This window comes from Chelonia mydas, chromosome 3 (genome assembly GCF_015237465.2).
Source record: "Chelonia mydas isolate rCheMyd1 chromosome 3, rCheMyd1.pri.v2, whole genome shotgun sequence".
NCBI lineage: Eukaryota > Metazoa > Chordata > Testudines > Cheloniidae > Chelonia > Chelonia mydas.
The window spans coordinates 13,369,481-13,383,321 of record NC_057851.1 but is presented as its reverse complement, the minus strand read 5'-3'; the positions used below and the strand labels follow the sequence as shown (position 1 = coordinate 13,383,321).

General features: G+C 41.0%; 1 protein-coding gene across 27 annotated transcripts in view; it reads left to right on the top strand.

Moving 5' to 3' along the window:
* Window positions 1-13,841, top strand: part of SUPT3H (SPT3 homolog, SAGA and STAGA complex component) — a 461,776-nt gene that overhangs the window by 377,866 nt on the left and 70,069 nt on the right. For all 27 annotated transcript variants that reach the window (XM_043542153.1, XM_043542162.1, XM_043542152.1 and 24 more), the window contains 4 exons: window positions 1,109-1,221; window positions 5,293-5,400; window positions 5,956-6,144; window positions 8,122-8,232. In XM_043542153.1, coding sequence (XP_043398088.1) covers window positions 1,109-1,221; window positions 5,293-5,400; window positions 5,956-6,144; window positions 8,122-8,232 — 521 coding nt within the window. The remainder of the gene's footprint in view (window positions 1-1,108; window positions 1,222-5,292; window positions 5,401-5,955; window positions 6,145-8,121; window positions 8,233-13,841) is intronic.

Here is a 13,841-nt window from a genome sequence, read left to right as displayed (position 1 = left end):
CTCAGCCAACCAGTATATCCTTGTTTCCCTGTCCTAAAATATGATCCTTGATAACAGCTGCCTTTCCAACAAACACCCAATCTCTCTTCTCCCCTTTACCTCCAGGCTGATTGAACAGGCAGTTTACAACTCTATATCAAATTACTCTCCCACCCCAGATGCCCTCCAGTTGATTTCTGCCCTCTTCACAAACAGCTCTCACCAAAAGCACTAAGGACTACTTCCTGGCCAAGTTTCTTTCATCTTTCTCTAGTCATTGACACCATTGTTCACTCTCTCCTTAACAACATTTTATCCTCCCTTTGGCCTTTCCTGGTTCTCCTCTTAATTTTCCTGCCATTCCGTCAGCGTCACTTTGGCCTTCCCACCTTCTCCCCTCTTTGTGCAAGCCCCCATGGGTCTCTGTCTCTGCCCATCTCTTCTTTTTTTCTCTGCCTTATTCCTGAGGTATCCTGAGTATGTGTGGGATCAAAGCGTTATTTCTGTGTTGAAGATTTACAGATCTACTTGGCTGCACCTTTTATTTCCCTCTGCCTAATACCGTATTTCAGACATACCCAGCGAATCATGCTGGATAGCTTGTCATCCTCCAAGACCCTAACATGGTTAAAACTGAGCTCCTTAATTTTCCTTCTAAATCACTTCCACCTTTCTTCATTGCTGTTGATAACATCCTTTTCCTCCTCACTCAGGGGTGGAGCCTCAGAGTCATCTTATCCTATCTTTATCGCCATTCATCCAAGGGTTGACACAAGCCTGTTTTTTCTTCCACCATAATATATTGTAAATCCAATCCTTCCTGTTTGTCCATACTGTAATCTCCTGCCTTGATTACTGCATCTTTTTCTCCTTCTTTCCTTCATGATTGTCATAGCCTTCTCTTATAGGCTACCCAAATTGCTGCCTGTGAAATTAGCATCTTTACCCATTAATCTCACTGTCTCATTCTAACCCCCTCTTTGAATCCCTCTACTGCCTCTTTCTTGCCCTTCACATCAAGTTCAGTTTTACTTTTTGACTGTTACCCTGTCAGATGTAGAATTAAGCAAATAAGAATGTAGATCTATTGTTAAAATTAACTTCTGTTCACTTTGTTTTGAACTGACAGCCAAGAAAGCTTCCAAGTTTCGTGATTGGCTGGACTGCAGCAGTATGGAAATAAAACCAAATGCAGTTGCCATGGAGATTTTGGCATATTTAGCATATGAGACTGTGGCACAGGTAAGGGAATGAGCTATATCTACTGTGATACAGCAGAACAAAGGTAACTAGTAATCTTAAACATCTTTCAACTAATCTCAGCAGACACTTCAGGCTGTGTGTTAACATTTCTTCAAAGTGTATTTGACCTTTCAAGGGACTGTCTCTGGATTCCTTTCTAACTTTCATGTAATCTGCTGTATCTGAACTTTTGTACTGTTCCGTGCTCATTGCTCTGGTGTGTAAGTGGCACTTTTGGCTAATGGTTATAGCAAAAGATTGGCAGCTAGGAGGCCACTGAAACCACTCATTTTTCTATGTGAGTTCTGGCGATTCACTTGGGTTCAGTCATCCCAACTGTAAATAAAAGGTAGGGGTCAACCCTTTTTAGGTAGACAAATTACTCAGTAAATTTATAAAAGATGAGAAAGGTGGTTCTTTGATTGCTGATCCCTATGCGTATTCCACATGTGCCTGAGTCCAGAGGTTCATGAAAAGCAGTGTCTGTTGGCCTACATATGTGCAATTGCTCTCCAAGCCTGAACTTGGGAGCAGAGCCGAAAGCTGCTAAACCCAAGGACTCATCATTCAGGGCTTCTATAAGAGTAAGAGGCACTCTCATAGATGCAAGGACAGATCCCCATCCAGGTCTGTTTCTGAGAGAAGGGATCCTTCCCCGACCCCATCCAGATTGGGCAAACCTTCACACGCACATCCTAATGGCTCAGAACTGCTGAAGGCCCCAGGCATGCAGTTAAAACACAGAAGAAAAAGAATCCATCAGTTCTCTTGATAGCTCTGACTCCTAAACATAAAGACTGGCATCCATTGGCTCCATCTAAGAGTGCAGGACCTGACTCTATGGCAGTCCCAGTCCACTCTTCTAAGGATCAGCCACCTGCAAGATCTTGGGATGCATCGGAATCATCAGTCCTGACGGCCCATATACCCTGAACCCTGGGACATGTGGGCACTCATGTCTCATCCCCTCTCCTCTTAGACCCATCCTCTGAGAGACATTGCCACATCGGACGATGAATCTACTTCAGTAACTCAGGACTCCTCCCTGCTCCAACCCTGACGCAGGAGTGTTCACTTTCCTCTACTGACGACCCCACCAGTAGAGCCAGAGCAGGTCTCTGACTTGGGTGAGTCAAATACTCTGGCCAGCCATTCATCTCCTTGCAGAGAGATGAGTCCTGACAGGGAATTGAGGAGAACTGGATGCCCTTCTCCCACCCATTGCCACCCACCCACTCAGGGCTACTTTTTACGCCTCAATTGAGAATTACCCATCTTTATGGATGCCAAATACTTCTATTCTATCCCTTGCCCCCCAAACTTTGGGGGTCTTCTCTCACATTTTGCTCACAATTGGGACTCTATCATGACAGACATGTGGGTTCTAGAAATCATCCACCATGATTACTCCATCAAATTTATCTCCCTTCCCTCCCACAAACCCCGTTCCTGGTTCTTCTTCAAGGACCACTCTCACGAGGAGATTCTTTGCCAGGAAGCAGATTCTCTTCTCCAACAGTGGCCAATAGAACAAGTGCAATCTCAACTTGAAGGGAGGTTTTATTCCCCATACTTGTTAGTCCCCAGAAAAGATGAGGGTGGAGACCCAGTCTGGATCTTTGACAACTGAACATCTTTATTCAAAAGTCAAAATTCAGGATGGTTATACTAGCAACAGTAATCCCCTCTGTACAGGAGGGAATGTGGTTTGTGGCTCTCGACATAGAAGACACCTACTTTCATATAGTGTCCTTCCCTTGTACAAGCAACAGCACCCAGGGTATTCACAAAGGTTTTTTTGTGGTGGCACCCCAAATTAGATGCAATGGCTGCACAGCCTTCCCATACTTGGTTGACTGGCTCCTAACAGATCACTCCTACCATGAGGTCAGGTTAGCAACTTTGTTCCTGCTTCATCTTCTAGCAACACTGGTGTTTCTGCATGAACAAAGAAAACTCCATTTTGATCCTCACTAGGATGAAAAACATTATGTGGGCCAACAGACACTGCTTTTCATGAACCTCTGGACTCAGGCACATGTGGAATACGCATAGGGATCAGCAATCAAAGAACCACCTTTCTCATCTTTTATAAATTTACTGAGTAATTTGTCTACCTAAAAAGGGTTGACCCCTACCATGGTATTACTTCATCCAGAAGAATGAGCACAATGGGAGCACTCATGACTGATCCACCATATGCCCTTTCTACGGGGAGAAGGTCTCCCTTCATCTTCATCATAAATTGCTCCCTAAAGTAATTTCTGAATTCCATGTCAACCAACCTATCCACTTTTCCATTTCCTTCACAAAACCCAAAGATTTCATTCCCTGGATGTCAGATGTGCCCTGGAATTCTGCCTGTCAAGGACCAAACCAATCAGAAAATTACCAAGACTATTGCTCACTATAGCAGAAAGGTCACGAGGACAAGAAATATCTCCTCAGAGAATCAATAAATTGATTTTGGTTGCATCATCACATACTACCAATTAGCGCATTTCCCTCGTCTGGATGGGGTAAGGACACTCTCTGAGAGCTACCTGGAGTTCCAGTCACATGTTCACAAAACATTACACATCGTTACTTCAGTTCTCTGCTGCAGATGCAGCTGTGGGGACTGCAGTTCTTCAAGCATCTTTATTGGTGGCATCCTTGCACCAACCTCTGGAATACACATAGGGACCAGCATGGGAAGAAATGGAGTTTACTTACTTGTAACTGTAGGTTCTTTGAGATGTACCCTATCTGTATTTCACTACCCGCCCTCCGTGCCGTCTGCTTCGGATCCTGTTGGATTCATGGTGAGAGAGGCGGCAGCCAGCACTACCTCTTACGTCTTTGGTCTGGAGCATGAGGAGAGCAACTGCGTGTGTGCGGGCGAATGGACACCTCTTGTTAAGAATCTGTGGACTCAGTTGCATGGCATGCATCTGTACCTTGTGTGGAATACAGATAGGGACCACACATCTCAAAGAGCTTCCTGTTACAGCTAAGTAACTTCCAGTTCTTTAAGTTAAAGTAACTCATTGCAGTTCAAACTCTATTAAAGAGGCATTTATAGTTTCATACAGTTTAAGACCAGAAGGGGCCACTAGATCATCTGGTCTAGCCTCCGGTATAACACAGACCATTACATTTTATCTAGTTACCCCTATATTGAGCCCAATAACTTGGGATAAACCAAAGCATTTCACTTTTCAGATGGCTAAACTGTGTGCCACATGCAGAGAACAGGAGAGCTGAGGTCCCTGCAATGGCAGGAAATTGATTTGGAATGATATGCCTAATGATCCTAGTGGTGATCCATGTTTCATACTGCAGAGGAAGGTGAAAAAAAACCCACAATCCCTGTCAATCTGACCTGAAGTAAAATTCCTTCCCAACTTCAGATCTGGTGATCAGTATGACCCTGAGCATGTGAACAAGACACACCAGCCAGGTATCTGAGAGAGAGGATTCTCTCTATTACCTCAGAGCACTGGTCCACCCTATCTGGTGTCTCATCTCTAGCTGTGGTCACTCCCTGATGCTTCAGAGGAAGGTGGAGGGGAAAAATTACATCTGTCCAGTTGTACTTCAGGGGGAAAAAAATCCTTCCTGACTGCTGCAGACTGCGGTGCAAGCAGCGTTGGGTAAGCATATGGGGAGCAATGTAGAATTTCCTGTTCTTTCCATATCCCTTAAAGGAAAGAAATGAATAGGGGGATTCATACATTCACAGATTCCAAGGCCAGAAGGGACTGACACCTCATGCACACGGACTTCAGAATTTCTCCTACAAGCTGATTAAAATTTATCTTTTAGAAAGATATCTAATCTCGCCTTAAAGACTTCACTCAATGATGAATCCCTCCTCCTGTGGTAAACAGTTCCAGCATTTAATTACCCTTACTGCTAGGAAATTGCATCTTATTTCAAGGCTGAATTTGTCTAGTTACCATTAGAATTAGCATCATTTGTGTCAACACACATATAGTGTCTTCCTTCACTTTTGAGATACAGTTCATAAGCAGTTAATTCCATCTCAGTGAACCTAGTCTTTAATTGTTGCTTTTGTTGCTCTTCTAGTTGGTGGACTTGGCTCTTTTGGTCAAACAGGATATGGCTCCCAAAGCAGGTGATCCATTCAGTCATGCAATATCTGCTACTTTTATACAGTATCACAATTCTGCTGAGGTAAATACTTGTTTTTTTTTATATTGTCAGTATATCCATTATTGCATAAGAGTAGAAATAAATATCATATGAAGGGTGGTACTTATTTTATTAGTACATGCATTTTTTTGGAATTGTTCAGTTCCTTCTAGTATGTATTTGTATCTGACAGCTGTTGATGTGCTCATGCTGGGATGGGGAAAATCACTGTATGTTTATAACTATTAAAAAAAACATTTCAAATGTACATATTAAAGACTTTTGAAAATTATTGATGACAGCTTTACATTTAAAAATGAAAATTCTTTCTGCTTATATAGAAATTCCCACCTCCAGCCCTGAACTGCTTCGTGTATGTGGACCTTTATTCCAGCATTAGAAATTAATACGCATACATATCAACAACAACAGATACAACAGTTGCTGTAATTACCTGGATCGGCAATCACAGTAATTTCCCGAATATGCAAACTGAATGTTGTGTTATACTTCCTGTAACAGAAAGTCCAGGAAACCAATGAAACAGGTTTTAAAAATATCGTTTTACAATGACTGCTTGATTTTTTGTTTTGATAGCCACATCTCTTAGGCCAGACCACAAATATGAAGAGCAGTCTTGACTCCCCGGAAAACACACCACCTCCTACACCCACTCCCCCAGGAGCAGCAGGACCACAACACCTTGGGAAAACACTGTCTGGAGCCCTGGGGAATGGAGGCATTGGACAAGACTCCACCAAAGTCAAACAGAGAAAAAGAAAAAAGGTTGGTGTGGATGAGGCTGTAGTAGATAGGCACTCAAAATATCTGCTGAAGATCTTGATCATTTTCTTGGGTTTGAAATCTTGGTTTTGAAAACTCAATTTTAAAATATGACATAAACTTTAAAGATCAAAATTGCTGAAAAGGCTTATGAACTTCAGTATCCTTATTTTTATCTCAGTAAGTTTAGCTTAGATATTTGGATGCTTTGAATGAAATGTGAGTATCTTTTATCTCACATTCAAGATACCCAATGTCAGTATTATCATTCCTAGTTTTCACTGTAATGCCAGGTGTTCTAAGTGGGAGGGATGAACATATAAAACTGAAGTGGGGGGAAATCTTGGGGAAAAAAAATGTTACTATAACTCAAAGTCAGCATGTATGAATTGAATCACTAGTGTTGCTTTCATTACATTATTTTCTTGCCAAGAAACATGCACATTCCACTAGTAATTGTTACCTTGACATTATCAAACAATAAACAAGGTGTTTATATGCTTCTCATAGAATCGTAAGAGGTACACCCCCCATATAGTTCAACTTTCCCTCACTAATAAATTAACTGTCAGCATTGACTTTGTTACATACCATACCAATGAGGAACTCTTTGATGATCTGTAAAAATATTTGTGTTAGGAGTTCTGAATGTTACTTTTCCTCCTTCCTTTTTACATTGGGTTGGTAGGGTTCATATGAGTGATTTGCACTGCAGGTCACAGGCACAAAATATTAGCTAAGGATGCAATTTTAGGTGTAGTTTAATATAAATTCATACTCTTACTTCAATGTCATTTTTAAAAATGTGATATTTATAAACCGCTGTACAATTTCACTGAAACTACATATCCAGTTTTGACAGGCGTCTACTAGGCATAGCTAAGGTGTTGAGCTAGACCAGCTGTTTAGTGAAGCATGCTATTCATACTACATCAGGGCCCAGACCAACACAGAGCATTGGGTTTCACATTCCCTTTATGCATGTCATTTAGAAAGGTCCCACCAACACATTATATAGCATGTGGTTTCCACTCATTGATATCAAGTGTGATCTGTTGGTGGTCAGCACTTCTGAAAATCAGGCACTTTATTTAGATACTTAGATTTAGACATTCAAGGCTGAAAATTTTGGCCCATGGTATATATTCATAGTATGTTTGTGTACATCTTGTACATGCAGTGTCCACTGTATGTTGGTCATGCTTAATGGATTCACCAGTGGCATTCCCCTGATCTTGTCACGCGGTAGTCACCTGGATGGAATCTGTGAATTTTCGCAAGCAGCTGTCTTGGATAGCCAGAGAGCCCTACACCAATATTACAGTTTGCCTACTAAAAATACAATACAGCTTCTACTCCTGCATAGCCAGGAAGACCTTTGTAGCATCTGTGGACCAGCATGCATGAATCTGCTATTTCTTGCACAGTGTCCTTAGTTCAAAAATCTATTTAAAATCTGAAAATTTTCCAGTTTGAATCTATTAAAATATTTCTTTATCTTTGTGACTTTATAATTATGTTACAGTTTCATTTTCAGTTTAAATTTGACATCAGACAATTGTGATCTTAGTGTCTGCTTTGAAATCCTTATCAGAATTTTTTTGCCACCCCTTAATATTATAAGGAAAGCTTGAAATGTTTCAGAAATAGCTTTTTGTGGTTATTGCAGCATGACTTCCATGATCCTTTCATTTGAATTTGATCATTTGTTTCTCTTTTCCATTGCTACATACATCAGCTAAATCAGTAAAAGATTTAAGAGGACAAATATATTGTTCTCTGGGTCTGTTAAACACAAGTCATGTAAAAGTCCTCTTTGATTTGTTAATAGATTTTTAAGATGTAGTGTGTGGCAACAATGATGTGTATCCTCAGGAAAAAAAATCAGTCCATTTTATAAAGGTTTATTTTCATATTTTATGCACTGCAGGTCTGTTGTGTGTTTTTGATTTAGTAACAATTTATGTTTTTCTGTTGCAGAGCACTGCAGCTTGTGGTATAGAGGCTCAAAGTGATGCCATCCAGCCCTGCCACATCAGAGAGGCCATTCGGCGCTACGGCCACAAGATTGGCCCCCTTTCCCCATTCACAGTACGTAATAACAGAGTTATAAAAAGTTATATTTATAATCTTAAAGAACTTTGATTTTCAAGTGGTCAAATGAAGAAGCCTTGGAATTGTTGAGAGCAATTTGTGGTGACTGTAATTTTCTTTACAAAAGTGGCATAATTCTCTTGGGAAATAAAACTTAGTAATTTCTGTCTCTTTTTGGAAGGACACAAAAGTTGTTTTCTTTTAAATATTATTTTCTTTCAATTATAAATTATGCTTTTTGTTAGCACTCGAATTTTCTGTTTTTGCAAAATTTAGGTTTACTGTTATTTTAAATTATAGGTATTGCAATATGTTGAGGAGCATTTTGTATTCTAAAATTAGTTACATGTCAGATACTGCTCCTGTTGGAAGTTCAAATCTCAAGTGATACATTTAGGGTTGGATAAAGAGCAGATTGGTTTCTTTAAACAATTTTGAGCCTCCACTGAAACATAATAGAATTGAGCTTCCAGTAAAATGTTGATAGATTGTGAGGTTTTCCCATCAGATTTTCTACACAAATTAAAATCCATTATTCAAAGCAGCCAAACAAATTATTTATTTAAATTTTCAGCTGATGTAAACTTCAAAGCTGCCAGATGTGTCTGATGTCATAAATTAGGAGCATCTCCTTGTGACTGGCTACCGTATATGGCCTATATTCCTTCGTACTTCATAATGTCTCACAATTTAGAAGAGAGTGCATCTCACATAAACTTCTAAGTCAATAAAACTCAGACGTAATGCTGTGTTCAGATCTGAATAGCTGATAGCCAGAAAGAAGTTGATGACTTCAAGGGATTTGAGAAAAGAACATTTAAAATGATAGAAGAAATAGCTTATAAGGAAAAATTAAAACAAATAGAAAGGCTAACCACATGCAATATGCTTCTACATAAGATAGCCATCTACAAGTATCTGAAAATTGCCAGCATCAAGGAAGGAGGTTTGTTTAGGGGGTCCCAAGAGATTATAACTAGGAGTAATGGGATAAAATTAAGAAAAGTAAGCTAAATTATTATTTTCATAATGCCATAGGTGTGCCTGGTGCTTTTATATGTACGCCTATATGGTATTACATATATATTTTATTCATGATAGTTATAGATACATGTTTTTAATGAATCTCTGTATATAATCTCAACTGTATCATTTGCCACCCACAACTATTAGTTTAATATTATGTAACAATTGAGCACAGAAGTTACATTCCAGAGTGGTGCAGAGGCTTTAATTATACGTTAGGTGATAGCCTCTGAAAGCAGAGAATGTAATGAAATACACTGTAAAGAAGGAAAAGGCTGCTTGCACCCAATTATAGTGAAACAACTTTGTTCTTCCAAAAAGCAACTAATTTATAGGTAGAGATTTGAAATTCAGGAGTAGACTATCTGTGTCACCAGACAGGATGGTATTCTGTATCCACAGGGCAGAGTGGGCATGCAGAGTACTATTAGCGTGATTTTTTTTTTAAATAGCTTAACATCTCATGAATAACCAAAGCTGTGCATCATTGGCCATCATATATCCCTGGCATTAGCTTCTATCCCTGGTGCTTGATGAGATAAAAGGCCACTGGTCCCTCCAAACAGGCCAAGAAACAAGGACTCAGTCTTAGGCCATCTACTAGATAGGTTAGGTTGCTGTAGAGCAGATCCTACATTTATTCTTAGAATGATAAAGATAGATTCATAGACTCATAGATATTAAAGTCAGAAGGGACCATTATGATCATCTAGTCTGACCTCCTGCACAATGCAGGCCACAGAATCTCACTCACCCACTCCTGCAATAAACCTCTCACCTATGTCTGAGCTATTGAAGTCCTCAAATCATGGTTTAAAGACTTCAAGGTGCAGAGAATCCTCCAGCAAGTGACCCATGCCCCATGCTGCAGAGGAAGGCGAAAACCCCCCAGGGCCTCTTCCAATCTGCCCTGGAGGAAAATTCCTTCCCGACCCCAAATATGGCGATCAGCTGAACCTGAGCTTGTGGGCAAGATTCACCAGCCAGATACCCAGGAAAGAATTCTCTGTAGTAACTTGGATCCCACCCCATCTAACATCCCATTGGGCCTATTTACCATGAATAGTTAAAGATCAATTAATTGCCAAAATCATGTTATCCCATCATACATCTCCTCCATAAACTTATTGAGTTTAATCTTGAAGCCAGATAGGTCTTTTGCCCCCACTGCTTCCCTTGGAAGGCTGTTCCAGAACTTCACTCCTCTGATGGTTAGAAAGCTTCGTCTAATTTCAAGTCTAAACTTCCTGATGGCCAGTTGTGGAAGACCTTGTGTCAAAGGTATTAGAGTACATGTATTTAAAATAATCTATCTATATTCTGCTTCAAGAATTTTGCCCTCTTGGGATAAGTGTACCTATTGGGACCGCTCACCCCTCTCTAGTCACACACAGTTCCAACAGCATAAAAGGGGGAGTTGCCCAAACTGTCCTTCGTTTCCTCTATACTGCAAAAGTACAGTGATCACAAAAGGCATGTGATGCTTCCTTTGTCATTCCCGGTTTTTCTCCCCATATCAGTATTTTTATGTAGTCCGTTAGCTGTGTGTCCTTTTTAAAGATGTTGTGCCTGAGCCATTGCAGCCACTGTCTGGGACGCAGCTCTCTGGGGTCCCTAGCTGGAGGTAAAAGGTCAAGGAGAGGAAGCACAGTGACTGCTCTCACCGCCGTCATCCAAGTCCACATACACACCAAGACTGTCTTCCTTGCTCCTCAGGACTGAGAGAGGTTGGCTCTGGGTAGCTTGGTGTCAGTGTCTCATTTTTTCCCTGCCTTATTCATCACAGAAATTGGAAAGTGTGTAGAAAATGTGGCAGGAGGCCGCAGTAAGAGGGAGCATGACTTCATGGATAAGGCAATGCACTGGGAGTCAAGAGAATGAGATCTTATCCCAGACTCTGTCACAAATTTCCTGTGTGTCACTTAGATCAGAATTATCTGAGTACAGCACTAATTGTGCTTTCCTCATTTCTGGGCACCCAAGTTTTGAGCATCTCAGGCCTGATTTTCAAAAGTGCTAAGCATTGACATTGGCAGTTGTAGTCAGTAGCTACTACAGGTGCTCAGTGCCTCTGAAAAATTAGGCCTTAGCAGTCTCAAGTTGAGCACCCAAAATTGAAAATTTTAGCTCTTAATCTTTTCTGTCTCAGTTCATCATCTTTCCTATGGGCTGTAATACGTTGGTCTAATTTTGGTTGTTGAATCTAGTGCTGGGTATGTTGGTGGCCTGTGATATACAGGTGACTAGATGATCTCGTGGTTCCTTCTGGCCTTAAACTCTGATTCTATGACACATCTGCTTATGGAGATAAATATAGTCCTCTACTACCTCACAGAGGTGTTGAGAATATAAATCCATTAGTGTCTTCAAGAGGCTCAGATACTGTGGTGATGAACCCAACAGAAAATCCCTTGAGAAAATTAAAACAAATTCTGTAGTTGGTGCAGCATTTGGGTGGTGTGCAGTAAATAAGACTTGGGGCTGTACATTGAATGATGAGGATAAAAAGAAATATTGGACAGCTGCCTCAGTCTAGGCCGGATTGTGGTATCTTACTGCTTGAACAGTGATTTCAGTGAGACTGCTTGAGGAGCCGTTTAATACTAAGCATGAGAAATGGTATCACAATCTAGCCCTCACTGAGCATCATCTGTCTGGTGCACTGCATGACCAGCAAGCTTGTGAAGAAGACAAAGTGTACATGTAATTAAAGATTGTATTGTACTGCACATACTCTAGGAGCCAAATTAAGGTTGCATAGGCAATCTTAATTCTGGTGATTCCTAACTTTTGAGTGCTGGGCTTTGCAACCTTAACAATATTCTTTTAACAACTTTTTAAAAAAATAAAAATGGAATCTAGCTATAGAATAAATTAATTAAATAACAAGATTAAATTAAGACCATTTATTTAGCAACCTGGAATTCTCCATTATTATTGTTGTTGTTTTTGTATTAGAGCAGCATGCTGAGACACTATCAGGACCTTATTATGCTCAGTGTTGTACAAATGCATTCGAAGACTTGGAGTGAAATCCTGGCCCCCCTGAAGTCCATTGACTCCATGAAGCCAGGATTTTAGCCATGGTCTCTCCCCACAAAAGTTAGCCTAAACTACAAGTGATATACAAAGGGCTGGGTAAGACAGACATGATAAAGTTATAAATAAGTTTATCAATACATTTGCTTACCAGCAGCCCAACTCCTCTTTAAGCTGCTCCCCACTCTCCCACATAAGGATTTTGTTTTGTAATTAATAGGCCCTCTGACATAGTTTGCTGTGAGCAGGAAGGGGAAGGATTTTCTGCGCATCCTGCCATTTTCCACCAGCTTCCCTGGTGGCAACTTGCCATGCATGGTACCAGACCCACAGTAAACAAAAGAAAAGAGCCAGCATGAGGCAGTGGAAGAATTGCTGATCTTTCTTACCAGTTATATACCAGCTCAGGGCTTGGCTACACTTATGAGTTAGAGCACATTAAAGTAGCCTCGGGCATCCTAGCTCACCACCCATCCACACTGACAAGGCATGTAGTGCGCTCTGACTCCACGGCTAGAGCGCTCCTGGTACTCCACCTTGGCAAGAAGATTAACGCTTGGTGCGCCTTGGCTGAAACGCCCAGGCATCAGTGTGAACGAGGTGTTGCATTACTGCGCTCTGATCAGCCTCCAGAAACATCCCATAATCCCCTTAAGTCAAGTGGCCACTCTTCTCATTGTTTTGAACTCACTGTAGGAATGCGGATATGCCCTTTGAAAGCTCCGTTTCTGACAGCCGGCTGCTTATCTGCTCTGAGACAAAGCAACCATTGCTGTGGAATGCTGTGTGTGTGAGAGAGAGCGAGAGGCAGGGGGCAGGAGAGTCTGCTGCTGTCTGAACTTACAAGACAGCATGCTGACATGCTCTCAGCCCCACCAAAAACCGACTCTCTCTTCCCCCACATACACACAACACACTCCACCCCATCCCACCTCCCATTTGAAAAGCACGTTGCAGCTACTTGCATGCTGGGATAGCTACCACAATGCACTGCTCTCTGTGGCCGTTGCAAGACCTTCTAATGTGGCCACGCCAGTGAGCTTGTAGCTGTCAGTGTGGACAGATTGCAGCTCTTTCCCTACTGCGTTCTACGAATGCTGGTTTAACTCAAAGCACTCTACATCTGCAAGTGTAGCCATGCCCTCAGTTCAATCAAGTAGAAGGGTTAGAATGGCGTATAGTTAGAAACATAATTCTCCACTCTAATACACCAGGCAAAAATGATGTAACTCCATTGAAGCCAACATACTGTTTTACCCAAGTGTAACTTCATTATACCAGCATAAAATTGAATCATGCCTAGAAAATTAATTGTGTAAATAGCTGTTCTGAGTAACATAGAATGGTTTGGGAAAGTGGTTGAAATCTCATACCATGGATTATGGCTGAATAGATTGATTTCTGCTATGTGACTGTCAAAAGTACCAAGCATCAATTGTCAAGAAAGGCTTGGCTCAAGGACTGATGACATAAGTATAGTATGTAAAATACTGACTATGAAGAGAAGTTGGGAAACCGTTAGAATGTATTGTTTAAAATAA